Raw genomic sequence first — 27,963 nt, forward strand, 5'->3', positions numbered from 1 at the left:
AATATTTTTTATTAACATAACCAAGTAGTGTGTGTGTCCAAACCTGAGCAAACTGTGACTGTCCCTTAAGGTTAGCTGCATGTGATTGTATTGTAACCATGATGATGAAGGTCTGGTGGTTAATGTCAAAGAACTGTGCTGTTACCTATCCACTGCTACCTCCACAAGTGGCTGTATAACAATCATACTACCTCTGCCTTTGCTGCTGATATCTAACAGTCACAGTTCACATGGCTGTGAAAGTGGTGATAACAAAGTATAGGTGAGGCTAAAGGTATTTTGTGGATGGGATTTGAACCAACAGTGCTTGGACAGCATGGAAAGACCTTACTGCTCTAACTTTTTGTTTTCACCACCTGTCAACCATTTGATGAATTTCTCTCTCACAGAATGTATTGTGACAAGCAGCTTCTAATAACACAGTCATCATGTCTTTCCTTTGAAAGTATTGTTACAGTTACCCTTCTGATGATGAAATGACTTTATGTGTGAATTAAATCTTTCAGTTTGGTATTAGTAAGGTGGAAATTCACTTAAAATTCACCAAATGACCTGAAAGCCATTGAAAACTATGGCTTTCAAACTATTCAAATTTGGTCAATATCCATTTCAGCAACAGTTTGCTATTCTGTCAGCCTCTTCAACAAGGAGACACTGCCATAGAATATGAAAGCTTAATGTGAACTTCTTCACCTAAATACAACTGTAATTCCAGTTTAACTATCATTTGGTGTGTTTCCTTCAAATAAGCTGTCGATCCTTTGGAAGAAATTCAGTAGTACAGCTCTCAGAGCAGGAATTCTCAGTACTTTCTGAAACTGAGGGCAGGATATTGTGGATGCTACACACAATTGAAAACAGTCAAATCTGCACTAAATGGCTTAAATATATTTGAACATAAAGTGTATCTAAAAAGCTGCTGAAACACTGGCACTAATTCAACATGATATGAACTGAGGGCAGCATATTTCTTTAAGCTGATTTAATGTTTCAGTTCCTGTATTTTGAGCTTGTGTTTTTTCTCTGATATCTGAACAAATACTACTTAATAATTTATATACCCAAATCATTTATATTTTGTGCAAAATGTAATTGTCACTATTATGTTTTCTATTGACATAATAAGGATATTTTGCCTTACAAATAGAGGTACATTTCACATTAATTTTATTATGTAAACTTATATAAAGTTCAAGTATATTTCCCAAATATACTTTATGTAATAATTATAGAAATTAACTGGTGGTATACTTTTAAGTGTACTATTTAAATACAGTACTTACAGGGCCTAATTTGACCATTTTCTTGTTTGTAAAAGTATACTTTGAAGTGTACTGAAAGAGAAGTATACTCTGAGTACACAGTTACTTCCAAGTTTTGATTTATACTCTCGCTATACTATAAAATATGATACAAGTGAATCTCTTAGTATATTACTGGTTAGGTAGTCACATGCTTCTGACCCATCTCCTAGTTGTATTCAAGTGGAATGCAAGTTCACTTACTCTATGTAAATTACTACGAAGGGAGGAGTAGGGTATTCACCTCCGTTGACTGCAAGTAAGTAGGTAATATGTTGTTACCTAAAAATAACCAACATGCACATAACTGCACTCATGGTGCCAAATACATTTTGTTCACAATTTGTTCTTATTTAGAAAATTCCTACCTTGTTGTGTCCATTATTATTTACTTGCCATCCTTGTGTGTGTTTTCCTTCTGTCTGTTGTACCCTCATCTGCTCCCACATCCCCAGTCACCTGTGCAGTCATCGGTCTCTTCACCTGTACCTCATTCCATAATCAGCCTGGACTGTATACACTACTGCCTTCCCATTCTTCCTTTGTCACTTTGTCTGGTCAGTTTCCTTGATTCACCTTAAGCTTCTGCTTTTGACTTGTTACTGTGAGTTTTCCTAGTGTTCATGTGACCAGTGTGTTTTTCACTGCCTACACACTTGTAGTGCACAGCAATACTGTGGCTGAATGCATCCAGTATAGACACTGACCCGGAGACATGACCAGTGCAGACAAAGCATAGAGGGACACATGAAAAATAAAGGGGAAGGATGAGGGGGTGGGGGGTGGTGTTGAAAATAACTGTCTTAACTGTGGTAAGAACTGAGCCGCTCAGCTGATCACAAGACCGCCATGAGAGGCTCAAACCCCTGCTCTGAGAAACACTCACACATGGCATGGTTTTACTTAGTTGTGAGGACACTTATTAACATATTTCCTAGCCCCTTACTCTAACCTTAACCATAACAACTAAAGAACTACACAAGTTAAACCTAATCTTATCCCTAGTCTCAACCCTCAAACAACCTTTGGAAGTTGTGAAGACCAGCCAAATGTCCTTACAGTGTAGAAATGTCCTCACTACATTGGCTTTGAGTTAAAATAAATTTGTTACACAAACACAGAGAGACATACACACACACTCCCATTCCTGTCTCTCTCACTCTGTCTCCCTCTCTCTTGCTCTTACATACATAAGAGCGGGGCTTGTCCTGCAGTACTGAGGGAGAGCGGGCAGCCCATAAGACCTTGGCAGCGTTACTGGACCCGTGTGTGTGTAGCGTGTGTGTTGTGTGTTTTTTTGCTGTGGACATCGGACTGTATGTTGATTTAGCTACTCCTCTTCTGTCCATGTGGATTGCTTCAGAGCAAGAACAGCAGCAACATGGGATCAGTAATGTGTAAGTTATGAACATATTGACTAGTTGACAGTATTACCAGTGTGTGTAGTACATGTGGCTGATACACTCTGTAACTAGTGAATGTCAGATGAAGGGTCAGCACCTGGAACAAGCTGAGACATAATGTACTAAGTACTTGGCGCCAGTCTAGCTCTGTCAGTGATGAGGATGGGACCCCTAAACATTCAACAACCTGCCACTCATCAGAGTGTGTTTGACCCAGGACACTGGATGAAATGATGATATCTGGTCTTATTTATTTATTTATTGTCTGTCTAATGAAAATGTTGTCGTTGATGCACAGTATATGCACTTCAACAGTGTCGACAGATTATTAGACACAGTATTAGTGTATGTGTGTGTGTGTGTGTGTGTGTGTGTTTGTGTGTGTGTCTGTGTGTCAGTACATATGTGTATATATGTATAAGTGATTAAGTGTAGTGGTTAAATTTTCAATCAGTGTAATTACCACTGATCAAATACTGTAACATCATACTGGATACCTTCAGGGCAGAAGCTGAATCTACAGAGAGTAAGAGTGGACAATATAAACTGTATAGACACCTGTATGAATTTACCCTACAGTATGGATTTTGACCGTATAGTGCTTACCACTAGAACAGATCTAAAGTGGCAATGATAAAACCACAGCAGTGGGAGGCAGCGATGAAGAAAAGTAAATCCACTTTTTACAGCCTGCCCAAGGTGCAAATGTTGCCCTGTTATTCCACCACAGAATAGAAGGCTCCATGTTAGTACCTCACAAACGTGTGACTTCACATCAGTAACTTTGTGAGGAATTTTGAAAAAGCTGAAAAGGCTTGTGTGTGTGTCAGCATCAACTATGTTACTGTAATCTCATTGCATTGTCACTTGAAATAGCCCCCTAGCAATGGGGCAGAATTGACAGGTGAAATGAACCAAGTGAGTATGGAGTCACTCCCTCACAGCAGGTTGAAGTTGTTTGTGTTTATAGTCACAGGGACGGACATATGCAAATGTTCTGTAATAGGCTTTACTTTCTAATGCAGAGATTATGACACAGGGAGAGAAGCAAGGAGGTTAGAGGCACCTTGCTGGCTTTACAGAGCATGCAGAAACAGCCGCAGTTTTCACAGCTTTAGGGGAAAGAAACTGTGTTTATGTAACAGACATGGAAGCATCAAGTGTCTGTCTCTTCTGCAGAGCCAGTGGGCAGGCTTGATAGATAGATAGCAGATAGAAAAACACATATGCTCAAGCTGAAACTGGGTGGACTTATGGCTGGAGATGGATGCTAAAGGCGGGCTGCAATACCAGACCCTCTCATCTAGTTGTCAAAACTGTGGTAAATATGGACGAGCCTATTCCATGGTTCGGATCTCTCCTGCTGAGATGGAGTCTTACTACCACTTCCTGGAGGTGTGTCAGGAGACTGAGTCAGCTGTACTAAGAAGTATGTCAACGCATCCCATCAACATGTTCATTTATGCATTGTGTCAGTGTTAAGAGCCTGTTTTTGTTTGAGCACTATTGCTGGCTTTGCAGGTGTCACAAATGTCCTTGCAAAGTGTCACAGTCGTGTTATTGGGCAAAAGACAGCTCTGACATGGCTGACAGGTTGCTACAGTCACGTCTTTTGTCTGGGGCCCTGTCTTGTAGTTCTGAGTAGGTACTGAGCTCACATGGTGCAAACATTTATGATTGCAGATAACTGTATGCTTTGATTATAATTTATTTAAATGATCATAATCTTAATTGTCAGGCAGAGTACAGGTTGGCTTCTCTTTGAGAATCATATTTCATCTGCTGATAACACCACTGAACACAGATGTATTGTACATGATCAGATCATATTGTGGTTAAATTTGCCACAGTAAAGGCCTGCTCACACCAGGAACTAGTACACCGAACAATGTCTTTACAAAATATTTGGTTCTAGAAACTTGGCGATGTTGTGTGTACTCATAGGGCTAGTTGGTGAGCTGCTAAAACACTAGCTAGCCAAGCTGGTGCTAAACAGTACCCAAGCAGTAGTAACAGTAGTTCTCAGAGTTTCTGTCTATTGTCTCTGTGCTGTGCTGTTGATTCCACTAGGTGTAGGCATTTAAAGATTTATGTGCCCTCAGTTTCTCTTAGTTATACCTGCTTGGTTTCTCAATCAGGTAGGTGTAAATGTCTGGCCTGCAGTCCTATGAGATCGTTCATCCATTGAGCAAGTGTTAAAGGGTCAGTCAGTCTGATCCCACTGGTTAAAACTGTACAAACTTCTTCAGCCATTGCTGAAGAACAAAACTCACTTGCTAGTGCTGGCTAACGTGTGGCTTTTTGCCTACAGCTAAACTCCACCCAAAAAACATCATTATGATTACTAATAGTGAAAAGGTCTATACACCCATAAGGATAATGACATTCATTTGTGTCTGTAGTGAGTAAGTGTGTTTGGTGTTGAGATATTGACAGGCCCATGCTTGTTTGCAGTGTAAATTTCATAGGGTGATAATTAAATTCATTGGAATAGTGTGTGTGTGTGTGTGTGTGTGTGAGAAAGGCCTGTTATCAGTAAATCCCCTGTCATTAGACATCCTCTGATTGTCTTCTTGCGCTGACGCCTTCTTCCTGAGAACCTATTGGTTCTCAGGAAGAAGGCTCCAACCCCCCCTTCTCCTGGACCTTGAGGATCGACCACCCAAAAATAACACACAATATGTGTGTGTGTGTATATGTGTGTGTGTGTGTGCGTGCTTATGCTTGAAGAGCGTCGATTTTCTACTGATGCACTTTCCTCATTTAAATCATCTCATATTTGATAAAATGCTTAATAAGACAAGGACACTATAGAAAGGTAGGTTACATTTATCGTCAAATATGTCTCGTAGTAGTGCCAAAAAATCTTTTGATATTTTAGCATCCAGATGCACAGTCCAATCAAATTAATGAAAAACATTTGAAAATATCAGCCTTTACTCTCACTCTGACCCATGGTAGTTGAAATTCATTGGCACAGGACAAAGGATGATCCTTGGCGGAAGAGAAAGACAGAGAGAGAGCTCTATAGTGACTCATTATCTGACTCTTGTCTAAATGTAAACGGTTGATTCTCCAGCTGTAGGGGTTGAGTTTTGTTTTGCAATAACTTGGTTGTTCTGGCACTGTGGTATAGACTGACTGTCCTACCTCCTGGATCCAAGTCCCTGCCATATACTTGCTACTGGAAGATGGGTGACAGGGTCTACTTGACATACATAGGAGCGACCACGCAAAAACCGTGACTTGACGCAGCTAAGAGTATCCTGCAGGGGGCTTGTTGTTACAGTAAGCAGCTGTTTCTGCTGAGGCTGGAGGAGGCTGTTCTGACAGGCCTCTATACCCCTGCACTCAATGCATGGAGGATCCTGAAGGCCACCAGGGGGACCCTGCTGCTCCAGCTGGTCTAGGGCTGTTTGAGGAGCCACTATTTTTTAACAGTTTGTTTCAGGCCTGGACCCTGTCGTCAGTGAGGATAAGATCTTTCCTAAGGGAGACTGGAAGTGTAAAGCTGGGACATCTGCTGATGCTGGCTGGGATCCTGCAACAGCGTATCAACATCAGACCCAGGGTTGTGGAATCAGATCACAGAGAAGGTGTGTGCATTGCTTCCAGAGCATCTGAGGACCTTTATGATGGAGAACTGTGCACTGGGTGGTCAGTCAGAAGAAGATGTGGAATACGTTTTTTCCAGGACTGGATGTCTCTCCCAGTGTGGGGGAGCGGCAGGAGGAGGGGTGCCACCTCCTTTCTTTCAAAACCCCACAGCTTGATGAGTTTGAGGGCTTGAGAAAAAGGATGATTTATATCCTGTGTGTGACGGTGAGGCACTTTCAGAATAACAGCGTCAAAAGTGGTTAAAGTTGATTTTAATGTAACATGCAACAATGATTAAAACTGATTACAAAACACATGATGTGATCATGATATTGCAGATTAGCTCATAGCACAGTTCATGTGGCATGTCGTCTGTTGTCAGTTCCAGGTGTCATGGAGGTATTGTTGCAGGCGTCCCTCCTGTGTCCAGGCAGGTCCTCCAGGGGTGCATTGGTCACATGTTGCTTAAAAGAAAGACAAGGGCCTTTCATAACTCTCAGACTCTAAATCATTATCAGAGAAAAGGCTTAATGTGAAAACAGCTTTATAATTTGACAACCTGAAAGACTGAGAGACTGAACTAGAGGGAAATGTAAGAGCACCAGCTCATATACCTTTCTGATCAGCCACATATATGGCTCTGTCTACTCTGTTACAGATACTTTAGATTTAGGCTAAAGCACATTATCACTCACATCTCTGTGAGTTCCAGTGCTTGTTGGATTCTGGGCCCAGAAGCAAACTCAGAGGCAGAGAAGAGGTTATTGTTGTTTTAATGAAGATTGGTGTGAGGGGGCTGGTAAGGGGTGGTGAAGGCAAGCTAGCTGGCAGGCTGGCAGGTAAGGGGGAGACAGTGGAGATCAGCTGGCAGTTTGCAGGCAAATGGTGTCCAGAGAGTGACAGGCAGGGCGAGAGTGTGGGTGTATGGCAAAGCAAAGACACAGGCACCAGATGGATGCTGCAGCAAAAGAAAGGCACGCGTGATTCACAAGACATAAAGTCAGAATAGGTGAGAAGCTGAGTTCAGCTGAAAGTCAAAAATACCACTGACATAGCTCACCAATCTGCAGAGGAGTGAATGGAGAAGCAGGGGTTCTTATACAGCAGAGTTGATTAGTGATGATGAACCAGTGTGCTGATGAGCCAGGAAGGTGCAGAATGCTGTCTCTAACACACACACACACACACATACACACAGAGAGAGAGAGAGAGAAACACAGAGTGAAAGCTATCTGTACAACACAGTGGTTAATGAGTATGCACTGTCCACACACTCTGACTGAACAAAAGTGCCCCTGTTATAGAGCCTCTCCAATATTTCAGCATCTTCCAACAGAAAGGCATCTATTTTAGTGCCACTGTGTAACCTCATTCTTAGATCATAGTATAAGTGACAATACAGAAGAAAGCATTTCATTTTCTATTTCACTGAACTCACATAACACACGAACCCTGTGTGTCTGGAAGATAACACACCTCAGCTGGGCACACACAGATGTTTTCCTCCTGGACAGATATAATTTAAAATCATTTTTACTAACAAACTCAGTTTAAATTATTCTGTTTTTTGTTATTCTAAATTTCAGCAGCCCATTTCCTTTAAACTGAAAAACTAAATGTTTAATCAAACCAATTACTCTTTAGTTTAAAATGCTTCCTCACCAATATTTTACTTTTTAAAATCAAAAACCGTAAAGGTGGTCGACTTGAGGAGGCAGTTGCTAATGATGTTCAAGTTACTTTGTTGTTACTTTGTACATGAAGGGAAGAGCTGGAGGATTCTAGGAGCAGTTACAGCACAGACTTGAGAAATGAAAGTCTTCTCTGTTTTACTGCTCTATCTCCAATTCTTCAGTTTAGTTCAGCAGGAGAGCCTTGCAGGCTGACTTGTGGATAAGGGCAGTTTTAAAGTGCTGCTGTTGGTTGAGAGTTTCATTTCAGCTTTTTTAAAGCTGTATGAACCTCATGGGACAGATATGAGAGGGCTAAGTAGAATGTCAGATATTTTTATAATGTCGTAAAATGTACATTATGATATAGTACACTAGTTATGTTTTTGCAACAGAGCATAGGACTAATTGCATATTTTGAATATACAGTATATTGCTACATGAACAACAGTTCACCATCTTTTCTCCAGCGTTAACCAGGTTGTTTTAACCTAACATGCTGGGTGCAGGACATAAACCTCAGTCTCTAATGTCAAAATCCTACACTCCCCTACACTCCCCTGTGTGAATAATGATGGCACACTCCCCTGACTGGAAACAGAAAATGTTGTCAGTGAACATTCAATCCAGGAACAAGTTACATTTCTTCTTAAATGCAGTGTGTAGAGCAAATTAGAAGTATGTGAACAGAATTTATGGACCAACACAATCCAACACTATAACACTATGATGATGGTGTGACATTGTGGGAGCCTGTTGTCCTCAGAGTTTAATGCAGTCATATGAAAGGAATAATGTGTGTTAGGTGAGAGAGTATGATGATATTCTTTTTTCACTTTGCTGGCTCCAGTTTTTTTTTGATTTTGAAAACACTTGTACAGCAGGAGAGAGTGATGAATGCACACACTTTACTTGCCTGGGAATACAATAGTGTTTATGAAGGTTCTAAAGTAGTTCCCAAAACACGAATGACTCTCAATAGGCATTGTACTGAAAACAAAGTGTGTGTGAGTGTGTGTCTGAATGTGTATGCAGTTCTGTGTGTGCCTACTCGTCTGTGTATGTTAGTATCTACAATCCATGTGTTTCCATGTTTGTTTGCATAGACTTGTCTCATGACTTCAGGGAACATTACATTGACTTACTTATTGTTCTAACCTCAACCATAACTGCTACTAGCCAACTTACCTTACCCTAACTCTAACCTACACCTAACCTTTCCCCACTCCTAAAACATGTCTTTGCCTTACAATGTAATGATCTGCATTATGGGGACTTGCTTTTTGTCTCCATAATGTCACTGTGAAAACAGATTTAGGTCCCCACAACATGAGTAATATCTAGACTGCACACACACACACACATACATGAACGCACACATGTAAATGAACATATGTCAGTACCATGTCAGCATTATTATAATGTAATGCATGTCTTATTGGCCATCTAAAGATACATCTTCTCATCCATTATTTTGTCATATCTGTATATGCAGATCCCCAGAATCAGCTTAGGTGTGCAGAGCCTGTGTATGTTGGTCACTTTTCACTCAAATTCAAATTCATCATCAATCATCATCACCATCATCATATCAATGAAGCTGCCATTGTACCAACTTATAGGAATAGGGGAATAACTAGTAGATTAATAGATTAACTAGTAGATTAGGAATATGATTGGTTAGCAACCCTAAATAGGATATTAAGTATGTATCTATGAAAATCAATTAGATAAAAATTTAGAAAGCTTTGTTTTTCAGTAAAAGTTTGATTCAATTTTGAGACCTTAAAATATCACAGGGAAACCCAGCATGAGCAAGAACAATGGAGAGTAAAAACTCTCTTTTAACAAGAAGTCAAAAGTCACAAAGTGCTTCACAGTATAAAACGAATAAATGAAAAAACTTAGATACAACAATTAAAACAATATAAAGGGCTAAAACTGAATAAATGCAAGCCTACAGAGGTGGGTCTGAAGCTTCTTCTTAAAAGGATCAACACGTCTTAAGTCCAGTAGGAGTGAGTTCCACTATTTGGGAGCCACAGCCTCAAAAGCACAATCTCCTTTGGTCCTCAGCCTGGACCCAGGTACCACCAGCAGGCCTTCGTCAGCAGAGACCCTCAGAGACCTCCTGGTTACATATGGATGTAAAGGTTCACTGATATAGGGAGGCATCTGACCATGAAGAGCTCTGAAAGTGATCACCAAAATCTTGAACCGAACCCTAAACTTTATGGAGAGCCAATGTAAAGATGACAGAATTGGTGTGGAAAGAGTAGAAAGAATGGGTGTGGGGGAGAAAGAGGGAGAGAGGGAGAGGAAGTACATCATGGGAGTTCCTCCCACCAGTCTAGGCCTATAGCAACACAGCTAAGGGATGGTTCTAACTACAAGTCTTACCAAAGAGGAAAGTTTTAATCTTAAATGTTGAGAAAGAAGTGATATATTGGGATGATAGGGTCGTCTGAGATCTTTAAGATACAGTGAAGCTTGGTTGTTAAAGGCTTTGGAGAACAATTTTAAATCCAGGGAGCCAATGCAGCGAAGGTAACAGAGGAGAAATATGATCTTTTTCTCTAGTTACTGTCAGCATTTTGGATCAACTTGAAGGCCGATAAGAAGGTGGTGGTGGCAAAGTAGTCCGTGCAGTTGGCACAGTGATGTGTGTGCATTTATATTTCTAACCAGCCTGGTACCATCAAGTGGTATGGCTGTATTATATAGCGCTTTCTAGTCTTTTCGACATCAAAGCACTTTACACTAAGATCACATTCACACACATTCATAAGCATATCTATATATTAATGTGCTTTTCTAAACACATTCACACATCACACACGATGTGAACACACACATCGAGCAATTTGGGTCAGTATCTTGCCAAGGATACTTCGCATGCAGACTGGAGGAGCGGGATCGAACCGACTTCTGATTGGTGGGTGCTCTACTCTAAGCCACGCCCACTGTATTCAAGCTCATTTCTTGTTTATTGTACTTTTTTTTTGCCTGTCTTTATCAGTTCTTAACTCACTAGCCCCTAACCCTCACAGTCCTATCCAGATGTGTCCAAGTGGCACATGAAAAGCTTAAAATACATAAACATGACACATGTAATGTCCTGTAGGTGGCATGCATCTGCTCTGGAAGAAAGAAGGCCGCCAAGGTAGAGAGAGTGATCCAGATTTGTGAGAGTGATGTTGTCAATGTATATTTTGGTTGGGGAAACAGTGCCAGCTGATGGAGTTGTAATGTCTTCCTGGTGCTGTATGATTGAGCAAATGTATCAAGGATGCACTGCAGATCTTCTGTGAGGTCAAAGATCTCGGGCTTGGTCTTAAACCTGATGAAGATGAAGAGCTTACCGTCTGTTCTGTGCACAGTTAAGACACCAGGTGGCAGGTGAATATGCCTTGACACACCCTCTCCAGCCCCTTTGTTTCTGTTCAGCAGAACATCCAGCCTGCAACAATGAAACACAGCTGCATCCATATGCACACTCACACACACACATACACACAGCAGTTCAACCCCATTCTGTAGACATCCTCCCACCCTGATCTCTTTCCCTTTTACAAGCACACAGACCCTGCCCTCTCCCTTCTGATAGGTTGTTCACTGCTCAGAGTGGAGCTGTTTTGCTACAGCTATAGCTGGAAAAACTGACCACAGATGCACATAACAGCTAGAACACACACAGTTCAAGGCTCTGCTCCAGTTGTTTGTGTGTTCGTGTGTGTGAACCTGGAGAACAAAGAGAGCGAGCAAATTAAAAAACCCAACAAGCTCCAGCTTGTTGCCTCAGTCACTGGAACTGCCTGAAGAGAACGGTGATAGTAATGGAGAAGCAGCTGTTATTGACAGGTTGATGTTGCTGTGTTGTTCCCACTGGATTTGGATACCATGAGTTTATAGTCATTTAATCGGATTACTGCTGTGTTCAAGCAAGGAAGGTGTTAAGATGAAGAGTGTCAAATATATTATAGGTAATGTTCACACACACACACACTACAAAACTTCACTGAGAAGTACAGAGGCTTGGTCACAGTTTGTCACTTCACTCTTTGGATTATTCACTCTGTGTCTCTTTCATGAACACTCCCACAAAACCAACTGAAAAGTTATGTGTAGCTGGAGATCTACAGTGTTCATATGCTTCATATTATATTACACATACTGTGGGCTGTGACTGTTAGCCACAGTTCTCTCTGTCTGCCTGGTGTCATCTTATTTCCATTTCACTGCTTTCTGTTATAGTCTGCTGGTTAAGTGATTTAGTTTACACATTATTTCTCTTTACTTTAAATGGCTGGTGATGGAGCTTTAGTTTAGCCCGCATGCTATTCTGTTGCCCAAGGTAGCTAAAGATGCTTGTCCTTTAAATGGGTCTTTCATTGATGGTTTATTTAAATTCAAAGAATCTTTAAAGGTTTCTTTTAAAAAATAGGCTAAATAGTAAAGGTGCTGGAACTTTTTCACTGTGTTTCAGTTAATGTAGTTTGTACTTATGAGAGACTAAAGGGAGTGTGCGGTGGTTCTATTGGTGGCATGCTAACCTCTGATATTCAGTGCTGAAGAGTGGGAGGTAGAGGGAAAACAGGTGTTTTCTTAAGATGCAGTGTGAACTGTAAAGACTATACAAAGTCAAGTGGACAAATGTACAAATGATATGAGGCTAAAATTAGCTCAACTTTCTGTCTGAACACAGTCACAAAGTTTTTAAAGGTATAAATGGTAGATCATTTAATACTGTAGAGGATGCCATACAGAGTGAGTATTTAAAGGAGCTATTTGTAAATTTAGCTATTGCTACAGCACCAACAGTATTAATAACGGCTGACTTAGTCTGAAGAAATGCTGTGAGTTCAGTATCAAACCTCATTCCTTTACTCACCAAGAGCTGCAGCAGTAGAAAGTGACCGTGACTGATGTAACATTAACAACAACTTCTACTGAAGTTGGCCTGCTAGCCTGTCTTTTCACCTGTGCTGCTCGGATGGTGTATTCTAACATCTTGTCTTGTAAACACAATGATGGCTGAGGCTATTGGTGAGCGACCACAAGGCTCCAGTTTAACTTTTTTTTTTTTAGCTTTACCTTCTTTGTCAGTTCCCATTCATTGGTAATTTCCTAACACATTATGTAAATGACTGTAAATGGAAATAGAAGATGCAGTGCTGTAGCCACACTGTATGTATCTGAGCCATGGAAACTGGATGAGTGATTTTATCTACCTGGGCAACTACGAGCAACACCAGTCATTCATTGTCAGTAAAAGATATCAATTCATGAAAAAAATAACAAACTCAATGCTGCCACTGTGCTAGTAAATTATAGAATTCTCTGCAGAATAACTTTTGTCATACATATGATTATCTCATGATGAAGAACTTAAGTTTAAATTATATTTACTGATGCAAATTCTGGTCAGGTTGATTCCTTGATCAAAACTGTAGTTTGTCCCACCCTAACAAGTGCACATCTGGGAGATGGCAAACATGTTATAAAATAAATATTGGACCTGAATATATATTTTTAAACATTTAAATTCCATGTGAATGCTGAGTGTACATCATTATTGTTTTTCATGAACATAATAAAACTATTATTTCGTGTTTTTTTGGTCATATTTTGCTTTTCTCCCTAATCCTTGATGGCTTATTCCTTCTGTGATAGTTAAAGCAATGCAAATATGCAGTAGTGTGACTTGCTTGGAGTCCGCTAATTGCTGCTTGTGGCTGTATTTTAATACTCTTCTTAAAGACTTGACAGTTACTAAAAGTCTTTGCTTCTCTAATGATAAGCCACACTTATTGATAGCATGACAAATACAAACAGGGATAGCATCACTTGTCAGCCCATCACTCAGGAGTCTCATTATGGTTTTTTACCCCAATTTCCTTGTATTAGATGGACGTGGGATCAGGAGGAAACTAGTGTTGAATTAGTGTGTATTGTATGACTGGCACAGCAACCATTAGAAAACAGAATAAATATAGATTAGATAGATTTTTGCAATTATTTTCATATGAATGCTATATTAAAATGCTTAAAAAGTACAAACTAATTAATTATCTTATTTTAATGTTTTCTATAAGTACTAACACAGTTGAATTACAAGCAATGAAATGAAATGTTGTCATTGTGTCACCATATTTAATTATATTAGATAATTTTAGTCTTAAATCCATAAAGCATGCTGTGTATTTGATTAGTATAATTCCCGAATGTTGAGCTCAGGCTGTGAATACCAGCAGCAATGACAATGTGCCACTGAATCCTTTTAAATTTACAGAAGATGGATGAAGGCAGGTGTCAACCACGGTGTGTATGTTGTATTTGTATGTGTGTAGACAGGGGATGAGGTAGTTTTGGCACCATAAGCATGTTGCCATGGAGTTTAGACACCTGACAGCTTGGCAGAGAGCAATGTGTTACAGCTCAGTGAGTTGTCACCAGAATCTTTGAGCTACCCTCTGTGATCCATCAGCAGTGTAACTGGTGTTTCACTGGTTCTACTGCTTTTTTTTGGCACATGTACTGTGTTGTGCCATAACCAAAACAACAAATGTGTGCTCTGTCTCTGAGGGTGCCTTCATGTCTGTAGTTTTGGTCATGATATATTGTTGCATTTTAGCTCCAGTGTGGTCTGGGAACACAGGAGTCAGTATACAGATTGTCCTAGCCTTTCAAGAGGCCCTCTAAGGTTTCCAGCTTTCCTCATGGAACCATAATTTCAGTTAGATTGAATAGGAATAGCTGCCCAACATAGGCACAAATGGCAGCTAAGTAGCTTGCAGCTAATTGGAGTTGTCCAAACATCTGCAGAAACTCTGACACAGTACTTCCTCAGTGCTAGTCTCTAAACAAACATCTCCAAAACAAAGAATGCTACTGCCCCATCAGTGTGTTTACTGCCTACATGTAATGCAACCTGACATCTGCTTACATGAGTACTTCCTGACTTGAAGTGGTCATATATCATGTGTGCCTCTACCACTCCTTTCTACTTTGATGTTCCAACAATACAAAACATCCTCCCTGCTTAAGTGCATGGCTCTGGTTGCATAACCCTGCTGTTCCATAAGTGTCTGGACAGAGAACATTTCCTAGATCCTGTTCTCCATCTCTCTTTTTTTTTACACAGTGCTTTGTGCACGTTTCCCCAATTTGCTTCATCTTTAAAAATAGATTGCAATTTTATTTTTTATTATTTTTAGTTTCATTATTCATTTATTACTGGGTATATTCTGCATGTATTTGTTCTGTTTTCCTAATTGGGATTTTATGACAGAATGGAGAATGGACCTCTATGTTTGGGTCTAGGGACACAAACAAAACATTAGTCAGATTTGATGAGATAATACACTTTGAACAGACACGGACAGCATTAGAATTTCTGGAGTAATAATATGCCTCTCACCTGATTAATACACATGACTCAGTCAAATGAAAACACACAGATATCACAAACACAGTACAGTTAGAGGAAACCACTCTTTACAGTAGCCGAATGATCTAATTATCCATGTGATTACTGCACAGTATGTATAGCTCATACAGGAAGTACTAGGAGCCAGAGTTAAGAGTTTTTGAGCTTTCTGACTCACATTTCACATCATTCTTTATAATACATACAACGATCAGTGTGAATCAGACCTTTTGAATATCTTAGAATTTTAAATCTGCACTGTCTTAGCTTTCAGTTAAAGAGCGTGTCATTGTGATGTATGTGAAGGTGAATGCTGCATGCTCAAAAGACAGATTTTGGGTAGACTATGTATTGGTGTGTGTGATCTTAAGTGAATGGATCAGCAAAACCACCAGTCATGTCTGAGTGCAATAATCTGGGATGGAAGCTGTTTTTTTTAATATCCTCAGTGGGTCAGCAGACTAAGAACAGAGACACAACAATATTGCCTCAGTTCGGGCTCAATACCAGTCATTGTGCTCACCCAGGCATGTTTTAAGTACAGTCAGCGTTAATGCATGTCTTTATTCTCTGTGACAGAGACAGGTTTGTTCACCATACACTGTGCTTAGGATTTAATTCATGGGTCTATACAGTATGCATTCTCTTAAAGACATTCTGGTTTTCTATATGTATCTCACATGAATGTCAGATTCACCACCAGATTCACTGAACTGCTTAAATTCCAATAAAAGCTGGAAGAATGGGGGAGTCCTAAAACTCTTGACTGATAATGTTCAGTCTGTCCAACACGTTTGTGTTGTGGTGTGTTGAGGATCAGTATGTATTTTTTGATCTCTCAGCTGATCTGATTGGCTGTAGTTTGATTGACTGAACTTGTTTGATTTGATATTGAGCTGTTACACAGCTAAACCACTAGTCTAGAAGTTTCCTTTCTCACTGACGGTGTTTCTGTTCTTTTAGTCTACTTATACCACAGCTATATTGTATGTGTTTGACATAAATCTGATCACACTGTTTCTTTTTAAATTAAGAGGATAACTCTCACTGTGCATGTGTGTATACCTTCACTGTCTGGAATTCATGGATGTTTTACTGTGTCTCTGGTAATATCTGATCAGTGTGTGTCTCCTTACAGATGAGATCATGCAGCAGGAGATCAGGCCTCTACTGGCTGTAGACATCATAGAGCAGCTTCATCGCCAGTTTGCCTTGCTCTCAGGTATGTAAGGAAATTCCACTGCTCCGCCATCCTGCTGTCCACACCTGGAGTTTGTATCCCTGTGTATTTAACTTGATGGCTGAGAAACATTAATTATCAAACTTCTATCATAATTTCAAGCTATTGTTGTAAAACAAGACATTACATGCAAATTGGCTGGGATAGATAAAAATCACATCAAGTTCCAAACATTTCACATCTTCCAGGTGATGCATTTTCATTGACTGCTAAAGGCACTCACTCTTTCACTGTGATTTTAAAGACGTCACCAGCCATAAAGAAAACCACTGGTCTATTTCTATCCCTTAAAGGAAAAACTTGTGACATTCCCCTCTGTTTCTGCTGGAGGGAAGGAATGTGTGTCTCTGTGTCAGACCACAATAGACAGTCTGCTTTTATATTTTATGTCAAAGTTTCATACACTTCTGCTGTTCACACTTTGGTCATTTCTAAAATCATACACACCATTAATGTTCTCTCTACACATACCACAATGTTCTAAGAATTTAGCTGAGGTGTCAGAGAATATTAAGCTCAAGGTCGCCATCTTGTGACTTTCTGTGGAAGAAGTGTTAGATGGGAATGTTAGTGTTTAATTTTACTGCATGTTCCATAACTAAGTCATTTAACTTTTGTGTCTTATAGTGGTCATTCTTTCTGGCTTTGAGTGCTATTTTTGAAGAGATTGAAATTTTGTTTTCCTTGTAGCCAGGCTGAAAAAACACTGAGGCAATTCAGAGAAGAAAAGACATGTTCATCCAAAATAAATTTCACTGATATTCTGTGACTTTTTTGAGATGAATGGTCAAATTTGGTAACTTTCTGTGATAGACTTCTCAGTCCAGACCAGTCGGTACAAACTCATAATGTGCAGTGAACTTTGTTCCAACCCAGCAGAGATTCATTTTAGACATCTAGCATATATAACATACAGAATAACATCATATAGGCTCAATGCAGAACTTGAACAAGCTGATACAGAATAGACAGTATATGTGATTCAGACAGTGTAAGACTTTATAAGAACAAGAGTCTATGCAAGAAGGAAGGATAGTGAATGTTGTGTTGTGGTGGTTTTGTGTTGCAGGAGGGCGGGGGAATGATGGTGCTCCCATCATCACGTTCCCAGAGTACTCAGGCTTCAGTGAAGTGCCAGAGGAAGACTTCCTCAATGTCGTTACTTACCTGACCAGCATCCCCAGGTACACACACTCTCATACACCTAAAACCTCATTTTCACAGGAGCTATGCTCACATAACCATTCTTACTCTTAAGTCTCCTGGTTAGCCAAAAGAAGGCCCCACTCTGCTCTCTGGGTATCAATGAAAGCCCTTTTTTATTTTGTATTGTTTTTTTTTAAGGCTTATCACTGTTGTAGCTGTGGGGCTACATTTGATTAAGTCATCACGACTTCACTTCTGCTAGTTATACTGCAATGGTTTAACATTTCTGGAAACTATTACATAGCTGTGACCCTATTGGTGTATCCAAGATGTTTGGCTCTTGAGCTGTGATCAGCATGTTGAGAAGCAGTAAATTGGGATGGTTTACACACAGCCACAAAGCATCAGTCGAAAGTAACAGTCCAGTTTACATCTTCTCTACCTCCTGTCTCTAGTCTGGATGCTGCCAGCATCGGTTTCATTATCATCATCGATCGGCGGAAGGACAAATGGAGCTCAGTAAAGGCCTCACTATCAAGGATTGCTGTAAGTTCTTAAGACACTTAGCATTTAAATCACCATATAAACTGCATATATAAGTAAAGATATGTATATCTAATACTGCAAACAAGCACCATTTCTAGTGTAACCAAAAATACCAACAAAGTGTTTAATGCAGTTGGAGCAATAAATACAATAGTCATGCATTCCTCTATGTACACTTGGATATTAAAAGCAGGTATGAATGAGGACCTTTTCTACTGAGACCTCAGTATACAAATAATTACGCTCTGTACGAGTCAGAATGGATTTTTCAGTCCAGTCTCCAACTACTGTTATCCTGCACCAAGCTTTATATCATGAAAAGGTCATTTATTCCTTCACCTCTATTACTCCTACTTTTATTATTTACTATACTACTTTTATTTATTTTGAATGTGTAAGTGGTTAGTAACGTAGATGTATAATATTTGTCCATACATGTACAGTGGATAACACTCAACGGCATGCACCAAGTTCATAACTAACTAAATGTAATGATTTCTAATCTGCAAAAGGTATAAAACCTGCAGATGCAAAATACTATTGTATATTATAATATACTATTCTAGCTAAAATCTTATTCTGCATGATTAATCACACTCTGTTTGAGCTTTGTTCTGCTGCATTCATCAAATTTGCTTACTCTGCAAAACAGCAGAAATATGCAATGTCTAAAACCAGGTTCCTCTACAAATAAGCATGCAGTTATTTGGTACCATGATGATGTCAATAAAAGGATGACACTGTGGTGACTCACTGTGGTGATGTATATATGTTTGCAGTTTTGAAATAGAAGTTAAAGTTAAGCTAGAAGGCTGCAGTTAGTTCACTGACTCTCATTTAATGATTTAAAAGTTTGGACTCTTGAACTCCACTGACCTGTCACTGTATCACATTTTTCATAATAAGCTGCTGTAATAATTTGGTCCTTCAATGACCTGATACAGCAAGACACATATATAAACACATGTTTTCACACATCCTGTCTCTGTCACTCTGGTCCCAGGATTTGCCTGCTTGTTGGTGTCGCCTAAAACTACTGAATGAATGAGAGAATAAACTGAACACCTGGCTTACAGATCTACTCCAAGTTTACATGTTGTTGTGATATCTAGGGGGCTTTTCCAGGAAACCTGCAGCTGGTGTTGGTGCTGAGGCCGTCCAGGTTCTTCCAAAGGGCTATAGCAGACATTGGGATCAAGCTGCACAAGGATGACTTTAAAATGAAGGTACCGGAAAGCATTCTTCAAATACCACCATATAAACATCAGCTGTAATGTGATGATGATGATGATTTGAAGAATACATGACTAATGACAAATCTTTGATTTATGCCAATTCAACTGGATTTGGCATTCCTTGTCTCACAGATCAAACTGGTAATCCTCCCCAGCAAACATTCAGATAATGACCCAACCTGCACCAGCATAAAAACTCAGTACATTACAGTACAGCTGCAAAATCAAAGTTCAAGATCATATATATATATATATATATATATATATATATATATATATATATATATATATATATATCAAGAAGGTCCATGTCATAAGCACAGATATGAATCCCCGCCATCAGAGAATCCCCACCATCACTTACATCAACACCTACACATTACATTCATGTTTACTACTCCAAACTCTGATATATCAGTTATATATCAGTCCACTGTGTAATGGAATACTTCCCTAATCCCTAGGAGCAAGGTCCTTTCAATATACAGTATTATAACAAATCTATCTCACTTTGTTTATAACTTTATCAACTTTTTTATAGAACACTTTTCTTAGCATAGTTACAATATGCTTCACAAAGGATGTGTGAAACCAACAAAATGATACAGAACAAATTAAAAAACCAAACAATATAATGAATATAATGTAAAATAAAATGTATAAAATAATAACCAGAAGATGTCAAATCATACAGGTCCATTAAGATTTAAGATGTGTTTTTGATGTTTAAAAGAAAATGCAATTTCCAATGGAAACAGTAAACTTAAAGCAGTATTCAGTTGTACTCTAAATCACAACCACAGACCTGTACCAGTTAGCATTTGTCACAATGAACAGGATGTAATAATATGATATTATTCAAATTTATTGAGTCTAAATGGGGAGTCAAGTGACAATGTTAGCGTTAGTTTTCTTATATTGCAGGATCAAATGCTGTGCTATGTGATTGTAGATTGTGATGCTGAACTCTCTGTCGGATCTACATGGCTATGTGGATAAAGGCCAACTGACCCGGGAGCTAGGAGGAAGCCTGGAGTACTGTCACAGTCAGTGGATACACCACCGAACTGTGAGTAACCACACAGTATTTTAACTTTAATACCAGTCATTTGGAATTTGCTAAATGTAACAGTTGTGGAGACAGACTTTACAGTGGTGATATGGTCAGCTGAAGAATCATGTGTGGATTTTTTCCCTAGGCCATAGAGAACTTTGCCATGACAGTGAAAACCACAGCCCAGATGTTACAGAAGTTTGGGACAGACCTGGCAGAGATGGAGCTTCCTAATGACATCCAGTGCACCAAAGACCTGCTCACAGCCCACACCAACAAACACAACAACCTCAAGGTGATTTAGTTTAATTTAATACACCAACTCATGTATTGGCTACCATTACTTTGTGATAAAATGTATAGGAGGAGGAAAGCTTTTTCACTGCTTCTCATTTGGCAAAGTGGGATTATAAAAAGTTTAATGGTATCACTGAGCAAATATAATAGCTTTCTCCTATTTTGGACTCTCTCATTCCCTCAGAGGTGGGTTGCTTTTGATCAGTGTGGCAAATTTGCCAGCCAAAGTTTATCAGTGCAATCTTACCACACCTCTGCAATGCAAACAAATCCACAAGTTGCAGCAAATCCACTGAAATAAATGTATTTCAGTCTAAAATTGTGCTGTTGTAAATGCTGGTGTGATCAGGTCCATAGCATGAGGGCTTGAACACACAAGGACTGTTTTATGTCCCAGAGATAACACAATAATAATACATCAGCATCTCTTTGGGGCACTCTGTAGGAGCTACTACAGACAAAGGTCAGGTGGCTTGTCACCAGGTTTCCACTTAAATACATCAGAGGACATTTAATAAAGCTGGACTTTTTTCAACTTTCCTTGACTTTTAAATCTTGACCAGCAGAGGGTGTTCCACCAGCCTGTTTTTAAGATTGAGTTCACAGTGGATGGCATCCTGTCGCCTCTTCAGTGTTTGAATCTGTTTGTGTATAGTATAACATAAGTAACATTAGGCTCATTAGCAAGCCTACTGAAAAGGTACAGTCTTGTAGCACCCCCTCGAGGATATCCAACATCATTTTCCCTTGATTACCTGCCGGCTAGCTCTGCCCACCTAACCTGCATATACCAGGTATAAATGTTAAGGCAATTATCCAGGTACCATACAGAGATACACATTGCATGTTCCTGTAACAGGTGTAAATGGGGCCTCTGAAGTCTCTCTCTCTCTCTCTCTCTCTCCTCTCTCTCTCTCTCTCTCTCTCTCTCTCTCTCTCTCTCACACACACACACACACACACACACACTCAGTCTCACTCACTGGTCTGCAGTTTTACAGGTGATATTAATGTTATTTCCACTGCCTCTGTGTCTCTATACCAGGATGAACTGAAGCTGGCTTTGAAGCAGGGCACCACCTTGTTAGGTTGTATCAAGGAGCAGGCAGCTAAGTCAGAGAATCACAAACTCAACCCAGATGAGATGGAGAACCAAACCACTGTGGAAAGGTAAGCAAAGCTTCTTATATACTATATAATGTTTCTCAGTCTATAGTGTGATCATGTAGTTCTATAGAAACTCTCTATAACTCTCTCTGTGTGATGAAGTTCCTGTTGTGTGTTTCAGGCTCCTAGCCCAGTTGGATGAGACAGAGAATGCCTTTGAACAGTTCTGGTGTAAACATCATCTGAAACTGGAGCAGTGCCTACAGCTACGCCACTTTGAACAGGACTTCAGAGAGGTATATCTGTAGATCTGTCTGCCGAGCTGCTTCTGGCCTGCAACCTGTGGATCTTACATGTGCCTCCTCTTCATACACTTAAAAAGACTCCAGCTGTAAAATCATACTTTGAAAAATGGACTTTAGAAAACACTGTCTGGCTGAGTCGGTTTGGAAGTTGTAAACAGTGACTGCTCCACATCCCGTCAGACCTTATTTTCTACAATTATTGGAAAGCTCTGTGTTAGGTGTCTTATTTCAGTATGTTTTAATGAATCTCTATCTTCCATATTTCTAACATTGACTTTGATCATTTGACATGCTCAATAATTTAATATACAAAACAGTGCACAGTTGTGAAAAGAAGTCACACTGTGCTAATGAGATGATTTAAGGTGATCACTGGTGATGTTGTCTGACTTTAAATATACTGATGTGAAGAGTCTGGATATGAGAGAAGAAATATTATTGTGTGGACCAAGAGTAGAGTATAATGATTTTCCCTATCTTTTTCCCTGTCATTTCTCTCTGTCCTTCCTTTTGGTTCTCAAGGTCAAAGTGTCTCTAGATTCTTTGTGGGAAAGTCTGACCAGCTTATCGGTTATTGGGGATTGTCTGGCCAGAGTTGAACAACTGCTAAAGGATCTGAAAACGTTGGAAGAGAAGGCTCAGGTCAGTCTCTCCTCTCTCCTCTCTGTCTCTCTCTCCCTCTCTCTCACAGTGCTGAAAAGAAACCTTTTCAAACCCTAATGATGAATAGTTGGTGGTTCTGGCATTACAGAGAACCTTTTAATGTCGTCACTGGTCAGATTCGGTAAGGGTCTAGAGAAAACTACTGAGTCTGGTATTGTTTTAGCAAACTTGTACACCACATTCATTTTGCTGACTTCTGATTGTCGTACTTGGGTGTCATCACTGCCACTGAATAACAATCTTACTATACTTACGATGAGTATCAATTGTTTGTTCATTTATAACTGCAACCTTAATGTACACCACCCTTTATCAATGATTTGTTCAGACATGGATGTTTATTACCTTTAATTAGTGAATTATTTACATTTATAAGTGCAGGTCTGATGGCTTGATAGACTGAATTGGGACATTGCTAGAAATCTGATAGAAAAGAGGCATTCAATGTCCAAGCAATGCTCCATTACGTAAAATCTCTGTCATCATTATGTAGGTTCTTACTGTGGACACCCCAAAGATTTTGTTTGCACAACTTTAACTGCCATAATAAATTCTGAATTGTCATTTTTCTAGCCCACACTTGAAAAGGCCCAGCTCCATGCACTGCACGGTGACCAGCTGATCCAGAGCAACCACTATGCTGTGGACTCTATACGACCCAAATGTGTAGAGCTCCGGCGGGTCTGCGATGACTTCAGCAATGAGGCCAAGAAAAAGACGGATGTTCTGTCCAAATCCCTGCAGATACACACAGGCATTGAAAAGGTATGTGTATGTGTATGTCATATACACGTCTACAGAGGTCCCATCTAGAAACACAAGTTAGACTTCCTTCACTTCACACGTCATTACATGTGTACATGAAAAAGTCCAAACAATCCAAAAACTGACTTTGGATCAGCCTTGAATCAATCTTTGAATAAATTATTCAGGTTTTCCCTAAATGTCACAAAGGAAAAACCTGTGTTGAACATCCCTTTATGCACATTGAGGAAAGAACACTGATCTTGGACCTGTTGTTTTCTTGAAGATATTCATGCCCATGTAAATATGTTTTTAGAAAATGCTCAGGCCAGGCTTACAATACAGTGGTGGAAACCCTGCCATGATAATGACTGTTATGGACCAAGAATGCAGACTCAGAGACAGGGAAAGAGTTGTTGTTTAAAGGATGAGGGGAATGATGGGGGAGATGAAGATGAGGGGAGCAGGTAGGCTGGCTGGTGAAGGGTGTGGCTGGTGGTTTGCAGGTGGGTGGCTGGAAAATGGCAGGGACAGGGCTTTCAAGAGAGTATGGTAAGACAGCAGCATTGGCACAGAAGACACAAAGTTAGTAACAAAGCACAAGAGATATTCCTCAGATCACATGTAATGCTGAGCAGCCAGTAGTTAACTAACATTGGTAAATATTGGGACAACCGTTGATGAAGCAGGATTATTCTGTTGCAGGGGTTAATTGATGATGATGCACAGGTGCGCAGATGAACCAGGTGAGCAGAAACGAGGGGAGGAGATGCTAGGGAAGACAAGGAGAGAGAATAGAGAAACACAAGGAATACCTGGGTATACAGCTGGAGCAATGACAGAACCTCCCCAGATGCCTCTTGACATCTTACCAGGGTGAAAGGAGAGAGGCATCCACTAATGAAGCTAGGGGGAATCCAGGATTGGTCCTCCTGACCGTACTCTTCCCAGTTAACCAGGTATCACAGCCTCCGGCCTTGGTGGCAGATGATTCTCAGGTATGGAGGTAACTTCAGTTTAAGCGTAACTGGATTTATTATATTGTCAATCTCAAAGGGACCAATAAAACAAGGAGCCAACTTACAGGATTCCACTTTGAATGGCCACTAGCCAGTGTCTCCACTCCTCTTATGCTAGCACCATTGCCAGCAGCTCCTGATTGCTCACATCATAATTTGGTTTGGCTGGAGTCAGAGGATATGAAGAAAAGGCACAGGGGGAGCAGGGAGCAGTTTAATGGAGCAATCATAGGACTGTGAGGCAGCAGGGAGACACTCAGGAAGACGAAGAGGGAGAACGCAGAAACACAGGAAAACATGGATATACAGCTAGAGTTGTGACAATCTGTGATCTTAATCAAGTTCTTGCCCTGCTTTTATGTATCCTACCTTTACTACTTGTTATCAACCTTGTGATTTAGTTTTTGTCAGTCCTTCTTAATATTGAAACAACACTAAAATTCTACCGTTGTTCTGTGTGGCTTTAGGCTACAGCCACTTGGGCTTTTAACACTTATTAAAAGTGGTATAAATTTTTGGGGGGCAGTGTAAAGACCACATAAATTTCTCAGTGCAAATAGGTTTGCAAACAGTTGCCTTTTTAAGGGTGACCTGCAACCCGCTTCCTGTTGCTTGCACTTGCATGCATACTTGCAGTTAGGGGTGTTGAAATTGATCGTTTCTAAGATGCATCGCGATGCGGACGTGAACGATTCAGCATCGATGCACTGACAGAGCATAATCGATTATAGCATCCTCGCATTGCCCTTGATTTTCGGTCGCGATCGGACAATAAAGTTGTCAAGTTCAAAATAGCGTCCTAGTTGCAACGTTGCATTGAACTGTGGGAGAACAGTGCTAGCGCATTATGGCGGGTGCCGGTGAAACTCACGGAGAGCCAGTAATAAAAAAAATACACCAAGTATTCTAAAAGCGGACATCTGGGCGCATTTCGGATTTTACGAAATTACCGGGAAGCACGAACTGGACAAGACGCACGCTGTGTGTAAAATCTGTCGCACAAAAATCAAGTACTTTGGAAATACGACTAACTTGAGGAATCACGTTAGCCGTTTTCACTCCGAGAAGCTAACGCCTACCACCGCAAAGGAAACACTGGATCCAGCTCAGCCAAGAATAGATGAAAAACTGTCAATTTTGCCGCCGAACGCTGAGAAAGCTAAAAGAATAACCCAGTCTGTGGCGGCTTTCATTGCTGCGGATCTTTGGCCTTATTCGGTCGTGGAAAACCCCGGGTTTCGCCACCTGTTGAAGACGCTGGAGCCGCGGTATAAGCTTCCATCACGTAGCCACTTTACAGAGAAGGTCATACCTGCACTCTACAATCAAACTAAAGTCCAGGTAATGGCGTCAATTAGCCAAGATAATCGAGTAGCTTTAACATGTGATTCCTGGACTTCTGTTGCGACTCAGTCCTATTTAACAGTAACGGTGCATTACATTAACGAAGACTGGCAGATTTTGTCGCATGTGCTGCAAACGAGAGCGGTGTATGAGTCTCACACAGGTGCAGATTTATGTGTGGTTTAGTGATGATGACCATTTTCACACAAATAATATAGGTAACCAGGCTAGGCCATGGCTATTTATTTTGGTTTACAACTTAATTTGATGTTTGTACATTAACATTTAAAGTAGAGGACAGTTACTAGAAGCTGCAGCTAGACTGCAGAAGTACTTTTATTTAGGTTTACATTTTATTTAGACATTGCTGTTATTGAAGCACTTTCTAATTAATAAAGAAGAGAGTTCATATTTATCTGACTGCGTGTATTAATTGATTAAAGAATTTAAGCATCAGCATCGTGATGCATTGTGATGCATCGTGGAATCGAATCGAATCGTTAACATGATAATCGTAATCGAATCGAATCGTGAGACCAGTAAAGATGCACAGCCCTACTTGCAGTCCATAAGTAAGTAGGCAGGTGCAAACATTCATAAAGTTCGTACCAACCCTGTCAGTGCACTAGTTGCACTCCGACCATAGCGATAACATTACTGAGCAAACAAGCAGAGGTTAGCCAGGTAACTGTAGGGATCCAGCGTTGGCTTGGGATGAAGTAATTATAAAACAGCAAGCTTGCCGATTTACCGGCCAGGGCTGTTGTACTTGGCCATGACATGGGAGGGGACTGGTGTCTGGAACATGAAAATCTTGCTGAGTTTTTAAGAAAAAATTCTGCTTTGTACAGGTAAACCAGTGGTGTGAGTCTGGCATCTACCTACTGGCCTCCCAGGCTGTGGATAAGTGTCAGACACAGGAAGGGGCAGAGTCAGCACTGACTGACATCGAACACTTTCTGGAGTCAGCAGAAAAGAGCCAACTGACTGAACTGAGGAACCTCCACAACCAGTATGAAGTTGTCCTGTCTGAGGATATCAAGGTATTGTGCACAAAAACATTAGTTTACAGGATGACTGGATATTCTGTTGCAAAAATAATGAGGATAAGGATTGATGGTGAGCTCTCTGCCTGCAGATCAGTGTCCTGAAGGCACTGAAGCGACTGGAGGATGTTCAGGAGATGTTTGAGAAGCGGCATGTCAGTCTGAAGAGACTGTCAGCTAAACAGACGAGGCCTGTCCAGCCCGTTGCCCCACGGCCTGAGTCCTCTCCAAAAAGGCCCTCACTGAAGAACCCGACCAGGACTACAGGGAGCCAACAGCGTCAGTTTGATGTTTTCAAAACTAACTCATTTATACAGCAGTTGATAAACCTGGTGTGACAGGTTCAAACCCTTGAAACTTTTATAGCCTGTGATACAGTTAGGGTTGCAAAATGGAATATTCAAAGTTGGAAACCCTCCATGGGAATTACCAGGAATATATGGGAATTAATGGCAATTAATGGAAATAAACTGGAAATTTGCAAAATTGCAGGTTAGCCTATAACAGGGAACTTAAATATATTTGAAAAAACAAATTTTTTTCAGTATAACCTTGGTTAAAACAACCAGACTTAATGCAAATTCAGTTAAATTTCTGGCTTGCACTGTGTATTCCTCCGTCACGTGCACAGATCATTTCACTACTGCATCTGAGCACACAGACTACATCTGGTCAGTCAGTTTGGATCAGATTACTGGGCTCAGTACATTTGATTTGTGACGTTAAAGTTGAAAGAGCAAAAAATTAAATTAAAATGTGTTTACAGTATATCAATATCAATATCAATCAGATATGCTAAATGTAAGCTAGCTAACAC

At 40.2% G+C, this 27,963-nt stretch overlaps 1 protein-coding gene and 1 long non-coding RNA gene across 2 annotated transcripts in view; both read left to right on the top strand.

Moving 5' to 3' along the window:
• mcf2l2 (MCF.2 cell line derived transforming sequence-like 2) overlaps positions 1–27,963 on the top strand; it is a 74,502-nt gene that overhangs the window by 4,875 nt on the left and 41,664 nt on the right. Inside the window, 12 exon segments of the mRNA XM_018696355.2 lie at positions 16,539–16,622; positions 17,710–17,824; positions 18,242–18,332; positions 19,445–19,558; positions 20,520–20,636; positions 20,767–20,916; positions 21,964–22,088; positions 22,207–22,321; positions 22,853–22,972; positions 23,567–23,758; positions 26,952–27,143; positions 27,239–27,425. Of these exon segments, the coding sequence (XP_018551871.2) occupies positions 16,539–16,622; positions 17,710–17,824; positions 18,242–18,332; positions 19,445–19,558; positions 20,520–20,636; positions 20,767–20,916; positions 21,964–22,088; positions 22,207–22,321; positions 22,853–22,972; positions 23,567–23,758; positions 26,952–27,143; positions 27,239–27,425 (1,602 nt within the window).
• Positions 2,504–6,615, top strand: LOC127143451 (uncharacterized). The gene is made up of 2 exons (XR_007814870.1): positions 2,504–2,698; positions 5,841–6,615. It is a non-coding gene; the product is annotated as an uncharacterized LOC127143451 (long non-coding RNA).

Source organism: Lates calcarifer, linkage group LG17, assembly GCF_001640805.2.
Source record: "Lates calcarifer isolate ASB-BC8 linkage group LG17, TLL_Latcal_v3, whole genome shotgun sequence".
In the NCBI taxonomy this organism is placed as follows: Eukaryota; Metazoa; Chordata; class Actinopteri; family Centropomidae; genus Lates; species Lates calcarifer.